The sequence below is a fragment of the Saimiri boliviensis genome, chromosome 3, assembly GCF_048565385.1.
Source record: "Saimiri boliviensis isolate mSaiBol1 chromosome 3, mSaiBol1.pri, whole genome shotgun sequence".
In the NCBI taxonomy this organism is placed as follows: domain Eukaryota; kingdom Metazoa; phylum Chordata; class Mammalia; order Primates; family Cebidae; genus Saimiri; species Saimiri boliviensis.
The window spans coordinates 115,625,584-115,641,892 of record NC_133451.1 but is presented as its reverse complement, the minus strand read 5'-3'; the positions used below and the strand labels follow the sequence as shown (position 1 = coordinate 115,641,892).

The 16,309-nt window shown below is 45.4% G+C and overlaps 1 protein-coding gene across 9 annotated transcripts in view; it reads left to right on the top strand.

Annotated features, from left to right (window-relative positions):
- Positions 1-16,309, top strand: part of ENPP6 (ectonucleotide pyrophosphatase/phosphodiesterase 6) — a 141,120-nt gene that overhangs the window by 120,412 nt on the left and 4,399 nt on the right. Inside the window, exons 8-9 of one of the 9 annotated variants that reach the window (XR_012516932.1) lie at positions 12,330-13,143; positions 14,012-16,305. Coding sequence is in view for 6 of the 9 variants with exons in the window: in XM_003933850.4 (XP_003933899.2) it covers positions 4,103-4,308 (206 nt within the window). In the remaining 3 variants the exon portion in view is untranslated. Of the gene's footprint in view, positions 1-616; positions 712-4,102; positions 6,720-12,329; positions 13,968-14,011; positions 16,306-16,309 lie in introns of those variants that run through there. The other 8 variants (XR_012516931.1, XR_012516930.1, XM_074396689.1 and 5 more) reach the window with 8 other exon arrangements.

The window sequence follows — 16,309 nt, the reverse complement described above, 5'->3', positions numbered from 1 at the left end:
TTCAAAAGCATCACACTCTCCATTCACAGAGGAGGGAAGTAAGATCATGAATGCGAACTGGTTGTCTGCTGAAGGTCTATATACAAATGAGAGTCTCAGGAATACGTTAAAGCAGAACCAAACCCAAAACCCCAAATTTTAAACAACGTACCCAAAGCTCATTAGCTGAAAGTTAAAATTCTGTCCATTAACAGAGGCTTCCATCATTGACTAAAAGCTCCCGGTCTTTTACAGACAGATAGATGACCCCTGACGAAAATGGACTGGGCTAATTGCAAAATGTTTCCAGGCAGGTACAGCGTGGGGAGAGCCTCCCACAAACCATCACGTCCTGGCTCCAATTCTCATGAAAGATTAAACAGCTTTACACACTGGCTGTTTACTGAGAAGAACATTTAAGAGCAAGGCCTTTAACAGCTATCTAGCTGCACTCTGAGATAAAGGTGCCTTCCTCCTGATTAACTGCATGTGTTTCTTGCTTAGGGAGAAAGTGGGCATCACTGCGGCTGCCCAGATGCAGCCTTAGCAGTCAGTGAGCCTGGTCCAGCAAAGAGAAGGGGAAGTCATTCTGCAGGAGAGCCTCTCTCTGCTTAATCCCAGTTTCTAATTTGAACAGTCTAATCTTGCCCTGGAGAACTCCACGTTCGAGATAAGACAGCAGGAGTGAGTCAGTGAGCCGCCTGCGAGCTCGCAAGCATGACGGGGAATGCAGCCCCAGGTGGCCAGGCACGGGGTAAGTCTGCAGAACCTCCTCTCTGTAAGAGACCCATTTTTAATATCCAAAAAAAAATGTAAATGCACGAGGATAACTTGGATTCCCAGTCCATGTCTGAAATGCCATTTTGAGCTACTAGAGCCTGTCTGGGTCCTCAGTTGGATCAGGCATTGTTTTGTTCAAGAATTTTCTAAAAGCTTTCATTCCAGCCTGGATCATTTCTGCATTGAGCCCAAAGCACCATCCCTGCAGAACCGGAGGTCATGAACTAGATGGGATGGGAAAGAAATCCCAGTTCTCCTTTCTGCTTAAATGCAGAGAATTTGATTTCATATTTTCAGTGTAAAAAAAAAAAAAACATTTTCTAATACTTTTGTCAGGATTTGATCTCAGTTTTTCCTGTCAAGTGTTAAAGAAGAGGATTTTTGTTTGGTTTTGTTTTTTAGAGACAGGGTCTCGCTGTGTCACTGAGGCTGGAATGCAGTGGCGTGATGGCTTACTGGTAGCCTCCATCTCCTGGGTTCAAGAGATTCTCCTGCCTCAGCCTCCTGAGTGGCTGGGACTGCAGACACATACCACTAGCTGCCTTTACATTTTTGCAGAGTTGAGGTCTTGCTATATTGCCCAGGCTGGTCTCACACTCCTCAGCCTCAAGCCATCCTCCCGCCTCAGCCTCCCAAAGTGCTGGGATTCCAGGGGTGAGCCCTAGTGCCCATCCAGAAGTGGGTATTTGAAAGGCTGGGGGACGCCAGGGCTTACTGTCCTCCACTGCCTCAGTGCTCTCCCACCCACACACGGCAAGGCGTGGCCCCATGTGGTGGAGGCAGGATTAGTACATCCAGGTCACATGACAAGCAGGCAGAAGAGTTGCTTCCATATCGCTGGAACAACCACTCACTGACGTCTTCTGCTTCAGCTGATTCCTCGGAAAGGGAAGCGTAACCACCATGCTCATCTGATTGACTGATTTGCCTCGATATGGAGAGGGCTGGTATACTGGGCCACCCTTACTTTTTCCTCTCTGGGCAGGTTTTATATATATATAAACACAGACATATATATTTTATGTGTATATATACATATATATATACACATATCTATATTACATATAGATAAATGTATATACCTTTTTTTTTTTTTTTTTTTTGAGTTGGAGGCTTGCTCTGTCACCCAGGCTGGGGTGCAACAGCGTGATCTCGGCTCACGGCAACCTCTGCCTCCCAGGTTCAAGTGATTCTCCTGCCTCAGCCTCCTGAGTAGCTGAGATTACAGGCACGCGCCACCATGCCGGCTAATTTGTATGTTTTTGTGGAGATGGGGTTCCATCATGTTGGCCAGGCTGGTCTTGAACTACTGAGTTCAGGTGATCTGCCCACCTCAGCCTTCCAAAGTGCTGGGATTACAGGCATGAGCCGCCGCACCCGGCCAGGTTTTACATTTTTGAAAACTAATTTTTACTCTGAAAAGAAGCTGACTCTTATCCTCCATGCCCCTGAAGAAAAGTGAAACGTTCAAATAATTTACAAAGTGAATATATTCAAACCATGGCTTGCCCTTGTCATACATATTTATTAATAAATACCAGCAGTGACCATTTACTGAGTATACAAAATGTGCTGGGAACGATGACTTTCCAGGCCTATTTCCTGAGGTCACAGCTAGTGCATGCAGGGGAGCAGGCTGGTGCTGGAGCCCACACACCTCTTTATAGTGCATTCAACTTTAATTCTCCAAAGGGAGCAAAGCCTGTCACGTAGGCAGTTGTCCTGGATCTAACATACTGTGTGGCAGAAGTATCTGTATTTAACTTTTTTCCAATTTGTAATTCTAGGATGGACAGAGGAGAATTTGGTGTGGATGCCTCTGGAATATATTGCTGTGTGTTGCTGTCTGTATTTATGATGATTTAGCAAAGCAAATTATAAACATTATTTTCTAGTATCTTAGAAAACTTGGCTTTACAGCCCCCTGAACAACTCATTTCCTTTAAAACTTGCAGGAGAACTAACACGCACAGGCACAGGCCTTTATCAGTGGCTAAAATCTCCTCCCTCAATTCAGCCTTAATGTAGCACTGGGTATTTTGTTGGAAGCTCTGGTTTGGGGCCTAGAAGTGAAGTTGCGTATGTGTATTACTAAGATCTCGCATTCACTCTTTAAATGGACAAGTGCTTTGAATTCCACCTCTCGTTTGCCCCCTGTAGAGAAGGAGGCAGTGCACTTGACTGAAATCCCTCCACAGGCTTGCGGTGTCACCCGTGGCGCCCCTCGCTCGCCGCACTGTGCGTGGCCACCCTACCTGAGTGTTCCTGGATGACTCTGGAGCTTGGGGGCCGCTCTGGGCAGAGGCACGGTGGTCTTCTCCATTAGATCTCTCAGAGCCTTCACACGGATCCCTGATTCGGCTATCATACCATTTTCCACATGGCCAATTTATTTTATCTGTTGACGAAATGCTCCCAAGGAGAGTTCCACTGATCTTCAACACGTATTTAGGAAACCATCGCCAGGGCTGCGGAGCTAGCCAGCACCGAGAAAACGGCAGAGTTTCACATTCCATCAAGACCTGTGACCTCAGTCAGGCGGCAAAGTGAGAAACATTCTTGAGCTGTCTTGCAGCCTCTGCAGTAGACGCTGGTACTCTGGCCATCAGCGCGGGCTAGGCAGATGTTCTGGAAGATGAGCACGGCATTTCATTTGGTTGAGGGCAAGACAGTCACTTTGTGACCATACAGGCTCTACTGTGCTCTACAGACATGGAGCAGCAGCAGATGACCCTTCAGCGTCCCCCCAGTCCCCCAAAGGAAGTGCTGTTGTCACAAAGAGAGCACAGTTATGCACAAAGAAAGGCTGCTGATTTTCTTTTATTTGAGACAGGATCTCACTCTCTTGCCCAGGCTCGAGGATAGCAGCACCATCTTGGCTCACTGCAGCCTTGAACTCCTGGGCCTAAGTGATCTGCTTGCCTCAGCCTTCTGAATAGCTGGGACTACAGGTGCACACCACCATGCCTGGTTTAAGACATTTATTTTAAGAGAGAGTCTTTCTCTGTCATCCACGCTGCTCTCAAACTCTTGGCCTCAGGCAACCCTCCCTCCTTGGCCTCCCAACCTGCTGAGACTACAGGTGTGAGCCCTGAAGCCTGGCTCTGCTGCTTGTCTTTTAAAGAAATTCATCTCCATGAGCCACAGAAAGCTATTTTCCTTTCTAACCCACAGCCTTCCAGATACTCTTCCATGTTCACACTCAACAGGCCCATATCCCACTGCTGGAGCTGATTCCCTCATCTCCAGGTCACCTGCAGCCTGAATGTAATTCTTCCTTATTGTGCTCAGCCCACCTCTGCCCTGGAGCGGCCACGACAGCTTGTTTCCCTTTCTCTTTCAGATTTCAAGTCCAACTTCAGAGCCGCTCCCATCAGATCGGTGGACGTCTACAACGTCATGTGCAATGTGATGGGCATCGCTCCGCTGCCCAACAATGGGTCCTGGTCCCGGGTGATGTGCATGCTGAAGGGAAGCGCCGGCGCCACCCTGCCTACCCAGCCCAGCCACTGCGCCCTGGCCCTGATTCTTCTCTTCCTGCTTGCGTAACTGATTGTATTGCTTGTCCCTCCCCTGCAAAAAAACCCACCATCTGCAAAGTAGACCTCCAAAGCAGAATGATTTTCATTTCGTGTGTGAATAATAGCTTCATTAACACAATCAAGGCCATGCAAACTGTAAATATATTACTCTTGGATAATTCTATACATAAAAGTTCCTACTTGTTAAAAAAGATACAAACTTTGTTTTTCCAGACGGTAGGAAAAGCCTAGCTTTCCATTTCTTCCGTTATATGTCATTTTCTCCTTTCTTTTCACAACATTACTCAGGACGAACTCTCTGAGCAGAGGCCTGCTCCTACAGCAACCAAACTTGGAGTGGATATTGCAGACAGAGGTGGCTCTGGGTCCCTCTCGGTCCCATCTTGCACAAAGCAGCTCCTCAGACCAGGCCCTTGTGCATGCCCTGTCCACACCCAGGAGCGATCCTCAGGGTCTGTGGCCACGAGCCTGTAATGTTCCTTCCATCCCAGCTAAAAGGAGGTCCACACAAAGTGAAAGATACTGTCTATTTCTGACCCAGCTCGGGCAATTTTTTCATCTTATACTGAGTCTCAGAAAGGACATAACTTAGCATGGATGCCCAATTCATCCAAAAATCAACGCATCACTAAGGATTGGAGAACTCGGAGAACAAGGTGAAATACAGGAGTCTCCTCCCAAAGTCTGAGTGCACGAAAATTTCTCCCTTGCCTTGAGGAGCAGGAAAGCTTCTGATGGACACCAGCTTCTGTGAGACTGATCACACACAGTACGTCATGGCATGAAGCCTGGCACATAGCTGGCCCCGCATGATGGACTGATGGATGGCCTGCCTGCCTGCCTGCCCCCCTGCCCACCCGTCCACCTGGGCAAAGGCTTCCTCAGACACTGCCACTCTGTGGCTCCCAATACAGGGTGTAGACAGGAGTAATCCCTGACATGTCATTATGGGCTGGGACAGGGATGGCTCGCTGATGAGAATGTGGAGGCATCAGCAAGGATCTCAGCTGGCTCCCTGAAGGGTGATGCACTAAACCTCAGTCCCGGGCACATGGCCTGCTCTGCAACAACAGAAAGTAGTGCTGGGTGGAGAATGGAGCAGAAGCCCAGTCACTGACCAACTAACGGGTCGTTTGATTAGGAAACAGTTTGGCCAAAATGCCGCCTCCGAGACCTAAGTTCTTTTGATGCCCTTGAGAAGAGCCATGGAGCCTGAGTTGAAATATTTTTAGCTTAGTCATCTGTGTTTGCTATTGTAGAACTTGTAACACGAGAGATAACTGCCTTTTTACACGATCGGTCGTTTATATCTATATACATACATGTGTATATATGCACGCATACACTATTATTGCATTAAAAATGAGTTTTGGCTGGGCATGGTGGCTCACACCTGTAATCCCAATGCTGGGGGGCCAAGAAGGGACGATCCCTTGAGGCCAGGAGTTCCAGACTAGCTTGAGCAACACAGGGAAATCCCCATCTCTACAAAACATAAAAGATTTTTTTAAAATTAGCCAGGCATGGTGGCACATGCCTGTGGTCTCAACCACTGGGGAGACGAAAGCAAATTCAGGAGGTCAAGCCTGCAGTGAGCTGTGACTGCACCAGTGCACTCCAGTCTGGGCAACAGAGCAAGACCCCACCCCCCACCCAATAAAAAGCTTGCACTAAATGAGGTACATCTGCAAGTGAGACTTTTTGTCAAGAGAAGGCAATATGTTGGATCTCCTCAGGACAACAGAAGCCTTATATTGTGTGTTACCTTGAAAACTGAGTATCAACATTCACCCTGATTCAGGAAAGCTGGGGGCTGTCTCCATACCATGAATCATGAGAGCAAAGGATCACTGCTTCAAAATACTGAATTTGCTTCCACGAAAGATTTCTAAGGATTTATGTAATGTGTTTTAAAAGTGCCAGCATCCAGCCTGGGTAACAATTGCGAAACTCCGTCTCAAAAAAAAAAAAAAAAACAAAACAAACAAAAAAAAAAACTGCCAGCAAACCACTGGATCAATTGTAAAGAAGGCAACTCCTCAGCGTTTGTTATCCGGCTGAAAACAAGTGAGTACTTACAAAACATTGGCAGTAGTTGCTGAAAAAGACGTCTATTGTTCAAAGTTTCTTTCTCCTTAAAGGACGGTGTTCCAGTGAATTCACAATTCCTCCATTGTGAAGGAAGAATCCCTAAGAGATATTCAGGTGATTAAATTAATAGTGGACCATCAAATTCAAGGGAGGCATAAACTTAGACGCAGTCTTAGGTTTTTGTCTTTCCTGAACTCTTCTGCCATTTTCCTGCTTCACTCATCCTGAAAATCTGCAAGTTACATAATAAAACGTTAGGTATTTGTCTGACAAAGTGTAATTACTCAACTGAATAAATGAATGAGAATAAGATACAAAAAAAAAAAATCATGAATCCTGGTAAACAATAAAGAAAATTCAGGCACTGAGGGGGAAGAAAAAGATTTTTGCTTAAAATAATGTGGACATTTTTGATGGCTTAATTATGTGGTAAGAATTTGTTCCCTTTCATTTTTGTTTTAAAATTACATTGTTCTCCTTAGAAAAAAATCCACTTTCTCTAAATGTGTTTTTTTCCATAGGAGTAAAATCTGCTAGGAATATGTATAGACATCTTTTTTCCTGGATTGCTTTTTGAATTCACTGCTGATTCCCAAAAATAATTGGGTTGACCTACCAAGGACAAATGAAAAAAATGAGCCCCAGATTAAAGATGAGGCTTTAATTCAATTTTAATCATTGTCATTCTGACTGGCGTGAGATGATATCTCATTGTGGTTTTGATCTGCATTTCTCTAATGATCAATGATGATGAACGTTTTTTCATATGTTTGTTGGCTGTATAAGTGTCAGCTTTTGAGAAGCGTCTGTTCATGTCCTTTGTCCACTTTTTGATGGGATGGGGTTGTTTTCTTCCTGTAAATTTAAGTTCCTTGTAGATTTTGACATTAGACCTTTGTCAGATAGGTAGATTGCAGAAATTTTCTCCCATTCTGATACTATTCTGATGATAGTTTCTTTTGCTCTGCAGAAGCTCTTTAGTTAAATTAGATCCCATTTGTCAATTTTGGCTTTTGTTGTCATTGCTTTTGGTGTTTCAGTCATGAAGTCTTTGCCCATGCCTATGTCCTGAATGGTATTGCCTAGGTTTTCTTCTAGGTTTTTTATAGTTTTGGGTTTTACATTAAGTCTTTAATTCATCTCCAGTGAATTTTTGTGTAAGGTGTATGGAAGGGGTCCAGTTTCAATTTTCCGCATATGGCTAGCCAGTTTTCCCAGTACCATTTCTTAAGTAGGAAATCTTTCCCCCATAGCATGTTTTTATCTGGCTTGTTGAAGATCAGATGGTTGTAGATGTGTGTTGTTGTTTCTGAGGTCTTTCTGTTCCATTGGTGTATGTATCTGTTTTGGTACCAGTACCATGCTGTTTTGGTTACTGTAGACTTGTAGTCTAATTTGCAATCAGATGCCTCCAGCTTTGTTCTTTTTGCTTAGGATTGTCTTGGCTATATGGGCTCTTTTGAGCCATTATTAAAAAGTCAGAAAACAATAGATGCTGGCGAGGCCATGGAGAAACAGGAACACTTTTACACTGTTGGTGGGAGTGTAAATTAGTTCAGCCATTGTGAAAGACAGTGTGGCGATTCCTCAAGGATCTAGAAATAGAAATTCCACTTGACCCAGCAATCTCATTACTAGGTATATACCCAAAGGATTATAAATCATTCTACTATAAAGACACACGTGCACATAGTTTACTGCAGCACTATTTACAATATTAAAGGCTTGGAACCAACCCAAATGCCCATCAATGATAGACTGGATAAAGAAAATGTGGCACATATACACCATGAAATACTATGCAGCCTTAAAAAAAAAAAGAGATCATGTCCTTTGCAGGGACATGGATGAAGCTAGAAGCGATCATTTGCATCAAACTAACACAGGAACACCAAACACCCCAAGTTTTCACTGATAAGTGGGAGTTGAACAATGAGAATACATGGACACAGGGAGGGGAACATCACACACTGGGGCCTGTCGGGGATGGGGGACAAGGGGAGGGAGGGCATTAGGACAAATACCTAGTGCATGCAGGGATCAAAACCTAGATGATGGATTGATAGGTGGAGCAAACCACCATTGCATGTGTATACTTATGTAACAAACCTGCACATTCTGCACACGTATCCCCGAACTTAAAAATAATAATAATAATAATAAAAAGACGAGATGAATGGCCACTTTCCCTGTCCATATGCCTTATCTCCGGAATTGAATTCAATTAAGTTGTGAAGACCTAAGCATAAACTAGATCAGGCTCAGCGGAATCCTACAACAGTCCTGGACTATAAGGTCCTAGTTTTTTGTTTGTTTGTTTGTTTGTTTTTTTACTTTTAAAGGAATCTTGGGAGTCCACCTCAGATCTGAGTTCTTCGTAGACAGTAGTTTGCGAACTTTCTGGGTTTTAAAGTCTCATCTGACCCACCTCCAGAGATGTGGGTTCAGAGGGGCTTGAGGTGGTCCTGAGACAGCACTTTGAAGTCACATGGACTTAAGGCTCGAGTTTGCTCTGAGAAGAGGCGGGTTCTGACTTGATTCTGTAGACCCGAGTCTCCTGGCAGCTATTTCACAATCGGCGCATATCTCTAGGGACCCTGAGGCTGACACCAGCCACTAACCTCAGTTGGGTGAAGCGTCCAACCCTCCTAAACCAAAGTAGATCTGCAGCCCCAGTGGTGGAGGGAGGATCCACAAAAGGCAGACCCGGCTTTTCCACACCGCACTCCCTGTGGCTGTGAGATCCCCAACAGTGCTACAAGACGCTCAGACATTGTTCAACACACACAGCTATGTTATGAATTTTCTAAGAAAGTGCTTTGCATTTCTGTAAATAACAAGAGATTTCCAAGTGTGACTGTGGGTTTTATCTTTGTAAGCAATTTGTGATGGACCAAAGTCAGCTACTGTAAATGACTTGCTAGAAAAAAGGAAGGAGGCAGCCTCAATCGACTGGTTATAAAACATTCGAAACTTGCTCTCAGGTGTGTGCTATAGAAAATATACTTGTATGTTGCTCTGAAATCATAAATTAGCACCTAGTACAGCACCTCAGATGTTTAATACATGTCTCATAAATATATGTTGGATAAAAAATGAATCAATGTTATTAAGGAGACTTGCTTAAACCTCAGATATCCTTTCTGTCTGTAGTTTCTCAAATTAAATGAATTTTCCACTTTTGGCTTGCTATGTTTTCTTATTACCCAACTAACAATATAATTATGCTTTATTTCATGGGTCTAAACATATTCTATCCCAGGCTTATAAATTAGGCATGGAGGAAGGAAGGAAGGAAGGAAGGAAGAGAGGGAGGGAAGGAGGGAGGGAAAGGGGGAGGGAGAAGGGAGCAGGAGGGAGGGAGGGAAGGAGGAAGGAAAGGATATTACAGTTTATAGTATGCATATTAACTTTTAAAAAATATATTGAGATTGAATTCACACACCATAAATTTCATCTATCTGAAGTGTACAATTCAACAGCTTTTAGTATATTCACAGGGTTGTGCAACTATCACAAATTTTGGGACATTTGTATCACTCCAAAAAAACACAAAAAACCCAAGCCCATTAGTACACTAGCAATCACTCCCATTTCCGCCCACTGCTGCCCCTGGCAACCACGAAATGACTTTCTGGCTCTACAGATGTGCCTGCTCTGGACACTTCATAAAATAGAATCACACAATACATTGTCCTTTGCGGATGGCTTCTTTCACTTAGCATAAGGGTTTTCAAGGTTAGAGTATGAGTCAGTGTTTCATTCCTTTCATTTACAAAGAATCCATTGTATGGATATACTTCATTTTATTTATTCATTCATCTATTGATGCATTAGTGTTTCTCGCTTTTTAGATTTTCATCAGGTGTTTCATTCATAAACACAATTTTGTGGACATCTTTTCATTTCTGTTGGGTATGCCACTGGGAGTGGAACTTCTGAGTCAAATTACCATTACTTTATGCTGCACTTTGAGGAGCTATCAGACTGTTTTCCAAGTTGGCTGCCCCATTTTGCATTCCCACAAACAGCATAGGGGAGTTCGAGTTTCTCCACATCCTTGACAGCATTTGGTATTACCTGCCTTTCTTAGCCATCCTAGTGAGTGGCGTTTCACGGTGGATTTGTTTGCAGTTCCCCAGTCGTGAGTCATGTTGAGTATCTTCTCGTGTGCTTATTGGCAATTGTCCGTCTTTCCCTTTTTTTGTTTCGTTTGCTCTCTCGGTAAATTCGTGTCGGCAGGGACGGGGGGTTGCTGCGCGGCTTGTTTCATCACCTAGGTACTAAGCCCAGTACCCATTAGTTGTTTTTCTTGACCCTCTCCCTCCTCCCACTCTCCACCCCGAGAAAGGCCCCAGTGTCTGTTTCTCTCCTCTTCATATCCACGTGCTCTCATCACTGAGCTCCCACTTAAGTGAGAACCTGCAGTATTTGGTTTTCTGTTCCTGCCTTAGTTTGCTAAGTTTGCTAAGAGTAATAGCCTCCAGCTCCTTCCATGTTCCATGTCATGCAAAAGGCATGATCTCATTCTTTTTAATGGCTGCATAGTATTCCATGGTGTATGAACCACACTTTCTTTATTCAGTCTCTCACTGATGGGCATTTAGATTGATTCCATGTCCGTGCTATTGTGAATGGTGTTGCAACGAACACTCACATGTATGTGTCTTTACGGTAGAACGATTTATTTCACTGTGGTTATATACCCAGTAATGGGATTGCTGAGTCCAATGGTAGTTCTGCTTTTAGCTCTTTGAACTTTCCCATGTTTTAATTGGATTATTTGTCGTTTGAGTTGTAAGCATTCTTTATACATTCTGGATACCAGTCCCATATCAGATATATGGTTTGCAAATATTTTTCCCGTTCTGTGAGCTTTCTTTTCACTTTCTTGATGGCATCCTTTGGAGCACAAAATGTTTAAACTTTTGATGACGTCCAACACTGGTTTTCTCTTCTGTCAGTTGTGCTTTTTGTGTCAGATCTAAGAAGGCTTTACCTAAGCCCAGATAATGAGGATTGACTCCTTTAATTTCTTCTAAGAGTGTTAAAGTTTGAACTCTTACATTTAGGTCTGTGATGTGCTTTGAGTTAATTTTTGTGGCAGACGTGAGGGAATGACTTCATTCTTCGTCATGTAGATATCCAGTTGTTCCCACAACACTTGTTCCAAAGCATGTCTGCTTTTTAGAGAAATGTTTAAATTATTCTGTTGACCAAAACACTTACTTTGTTTAAAAAAAAATCCAAATTACTTCAGAAGTTTGATTTTTGTACTTCTGGTTACACAATACTGGGTATGTAATAAAATGAGTATCCCGTAAATTCAAGGAGAAATATCTTCTATAGAAGGTGAACCCTAATGTTCTTGAAAACAGCTCCTATCCCTGGAAGCACTGGGGAGGACCCTACCTTATGATTCTGCACCATCTTCCAGCTGGGCCTGTGCTGAGGCCCATTTCCACCACCATCGCTGGGCCAGCCTGAGTCCATCTCTATCCAGCTTCACCACCCAGCTTCACCCAGGCTCCCCCAGAGCCTTAGAGCTTCACCCTAGAAGCCAGTAACAGCGCCACAAGCCCCTTCTCCCCAGAACCGCAACTAGAAGCTCCACTATCATGCAGTGACCTCCCATTAGGCTTCCTTGAGATCTGAAGCTTCCAGCTCATTCTCCTCTCTTCCACCCAAGGGATTTTCTAACTCACAAGTCAGGCCAGCCCATTCCTTAGTTCTAAACCCTTTAGTGACTGTCCATGGTTTTGATTTAACACTTTTACCAGGGTTAACCAGGCCTGGTATGCGTACATCCGTCGGCCTGTTGAATGAGTGAATGACTATTCATTTTACCTGCATTGTATTGCATTCCTCACCCCCAGCCTATTGTTACCCACCCCTCTACCCAACTCCACTTTCACTTTTTTTTTTTTTTTTCTTAAGATGGAGTCTTGCTCTGTCACCCAGGCTGGAGTGCAGTGGCAGCATCTCGGCTCACTATAGTCTCTGCTTCCCAGGTTCAAGCAATTCTCCTGTCTCAGCCTCCCAAGTAGCTGGGATTACAGGTATGTGCCCCCAACCTGGCTAAGTTTTGTACTTTTAGTAGAGATGGGGTTTCACCATGTTGACCAGGCTGGTCTTGAACTCCTGACCTCAGGTGATCCCCCTGCCTCAGCCTCCCAAAATGCTGGGATTACAGGCGTGGGCCACCACACCCAGCCCACTTCCACTTTTTAAAGTCCCTGCTTCAACATTTTAATCTAAACTCTGACCTTCTTATTTAACCCCATTTCCCCTCAGTTACTTCACTTTTGTTTCCCTTTAGCACCGGGCAATGTTATGGTTCACAGTTATCTTTACTTTTATTTCCTTACATTCATGTACATCTTATTTTGCATGAAGTTTTTTTGCAAGCTACATATGCAAATCCATTTTCCTTCTCTGTCTCATAGCTTCCTTGGAAGCAGAACACTAGCTTGTTTTCTCTCTTTTTAGAATGTCAGGGTGTCAGGGACCCTAATAATTGACATCCTTGGCAGATGGAGAGTCAAATAGCCTCTTACTTACAACAAAGGTGATAGATTCTGGGGAATGTGGTTTATAATACAACCCCTGTGAATTGCACAGGCTTGCCCACCAAGGCCCTGCACTGTAAGACTACAAGAACAGACGAGCAGGGAGCACCGTCGGCTGTGTGAGCACAGCTGGCCCTTCAGAGGGAAGCGGGATAGGGGCTCAGCTCCTTCTCCTCAATAAGGTAAATCACTTCTCTTCTGGGGAGACACGGGTGTGAAGAATGGAGAAAGGCCAGAGGTGGGGCTGTAGCAAATGTCCCTAAAAACACAGGAGTGCTAGAACCAGGATCCCCACCCACTGCCTGCTTCACATGAGTGCTGGAACCGGGTTTTCCACCCACTGCTTGCTTCACATGAGTGCTGGAACCGGGTCCCCCACCCACTGCCTGCTTCACATGGAGCCTCTCTGGCTCTGGGAGTACGATCTCCATGCATGTTCCTGGCTGAGAGCACTAGACGGTGCAAGGCCCGGAAGCAGCTCCGCTGCTATGAGACCTGCTGTTGAAGGAACAGCAAAGGCAAGACGGAAAGCAGGCTGGACAGCGATGGGAAGCTGGTGGGTGTGGAAACTGATCACAGTTTATGGATGAACCACAGGCTCGCCCTGGAGAACCGCCATGTGGCCACAGTGCCGTCATGGTGACACATCCCGGGCTATGCAAAGACAAGGGCTTTGCGTGGGCGTATGGGCTAGCTGGGGGTCTGGATTTGATTGATCAAATTCGGTGCTTTGTTTCTGCTTCTTACACCAAAGTAACTCCAAGTTAGTAGAGTAAAGCATCTTATTGAGGGCTTTCAGACACATCACATGTATCTGCATTATTCTGCAGCATTCCGGTGAAAAGTTTACGTTGGCCGCTTGCAGTATTTTGCCCTGAATCCTGAACTTAAAGGCACCGGACGGAGATTTCGTTAGTTCATTTTCATGTCTTAGAATTAAGGATCTAAAAAATAGTATACAGATGAATGTAAATCTCACACACTGAAATAAAATAATATGAAACTACTTTTGATTGCTGCAGGAAAACATCTAGTCTTTTTTTTTCATAGTTGCCTGATATGTATTCATGGAACCCTGCCCAGGAATGATTAAAGGCGCAAGTCTGTTCATACCTTCAGTGGGAAAGACCAGCCTGTGTACACTAGGCGGCAGCCAGGATGACAGCCGCTCGTGCTGTTGAATAGGGAAGTCTCCCTCCAGGTTATGAGGCCTCACAATCCTCACAAGAGGGCGGGTGGTGGTTGAGAAATGGGACAGGACTTTTTGCTGTATCCATACATTAGCAACGGTGCTTGTAACTTGTGTGGGAACCACGATCTTCAAGATCCTTCCTCTATTCTCATATATACACTGCAAATCACCAAGCAAAAAACTACGGACGCGGGGTCGCTCCCAGTTATCGGAGGGATAACTTGCATCTTGGCCTTTGTCCTTCACGGCTGGCGAGTGCCCAAGCCAGGACGCAGCTTCTTTGCTTGCTGTCATTGTCTGGGACCCTTCAGCCTTAGCCTGGCTGGAGGAGCTGTCCCGAGGTCCATTCATAGCTGTCGGCCGTCCCAGCTCTGCCAAACAGAGGCTATCTGTCACACATTCTCAACACTGACAAAGGGGGGACGAGTTGTTGAGAATTGGAGGACTGAAGTCAGAGGCAGGAGGCCGGCCGTGAGGCACGTGGAGAGTCAGGCCAGAATCCCAAGGGCAAGAAGGGCGCGACGGCAACCCGAGGCCACTGGGAAAGCCACAGAAGGAAGAAGGCACCAACACACAGCCGTCCTGGGGCCGCTCCCTGAACACGGAATGCCGGCTCCGGCGTGCTTCTTTCCTGCACACCCAGGGCGCTCACTGGACCAGGATAAGCTCCATCACACTGGTGGTCCCAGCGGTCACCAGGACAGCTCCGAACGACCCCTTCTGGCCTGACCCACTGTCAGAGCCCACAGCGCCACTGCAAGCCATGGCTTGAAAGGAAGCATCCCGCAGCTCCCCGTCACCTCTCCCACCTCAGACGTCCCGTCCTTGCTGCTGTTTTTGTCACCCTGGTGTGTTCAGATTCAGGGCACTCCAAGCTGGGCTCCACAGTTTTGCCGTAAGCCCCTGCCCATAAGGCATGAACCTATGAGATGACACTTCCCCAAGCATGCTTCTTAGTTTATATCTTAACGAAAAGAAAAATGATTAATTTTCCGTTCTCCTAAAGCTATGTTTTCATCATGTAATTGCCAGAAGAGTCCACTATGTTCTTCGCAAGTTTAAAACACAAACAATTGTATTTGATCAGAGCAGTCCAGCTTACTCATCTCTCCATATCCAGATCCTGAAGCAGCATCAGCACACAGTAGGCCCTCAAACACTGGAGGAATGCATGAATGAGGCATGCTGACTGTGTAATAATTATCTGAAGTTCTGGAGCTGCCTCTGGAACAACCTGCCCCATGTAGGAGTCCCTCCAGAGATGCTTCAGACTTACAGACACAGAAGAAGAGCACACACAGCATGCTTTGCTGGCTAAACTGTGTCCCCTCAAAAAGATATGTTCACATCCTTACCCCTGCTAAGGTACTTGTGGATGTGAGTTTCTTTGGAAATAGGGTTTGTGTACACGTAATCCAATTAAGATGAGGTCACAGTGGATTCAGGTGGGACCTCATCCAATGACTGGTATCCTTATAAGGAGAGGGCAATGTGACTAAGAGACACAGCAAAGAGGGCAGGGAAGAGACAGACTAGAGACTGGGATGGTGTAGCTGCCAGCAGAGGAATGCCATGCTTGCCAGCAACCTCCAGACGCTAGTAAGGGACAAGGAGAGAGAGTCTCCAGTCGAGCCTTTGGAAGACTCGTGACCCTGTGACACCTTGACTTACGTGGCTCAAAGCTATCCAGCTTAAAACTACTTCTGTGGTAGTTTTCTATCTCAGCCACAGAAAACTGGCACACCCTTCCAATTGTTTAGGAGTCAATCGAGCTCATCAAAGACTGTTTTGAGTCGGGGTCTCCCTGTGTCACCTTGTCCCCTCCTAGCTTCTAGTGGTTGCTGGGAAGCCATGGCTGCCATAACAAACTGCTGCAAACTACCACCTGCCCAGGGGCTGGAGTGCAGGGGTGTGATCACAGCTCACTGCAGCCTCCAGCCCCTGGGTTCAAGCCATCCTCTCACTTTCATCTCCTGAGTAGCTGGAACCACCACGCCTTTTTAAAATTTTTTAAATTTCTTGTAAAGATGGGGTCTCACTATGTTTCCCAGGATGATCTTGAACTCCTGGCTTCAGAGGACCCTCCCACCTTAGCTTCCCAAAGTGCTGGGATTACCGGCATGAGCCCACTGCGCCCAGCCTCGTCAAAAAAAATC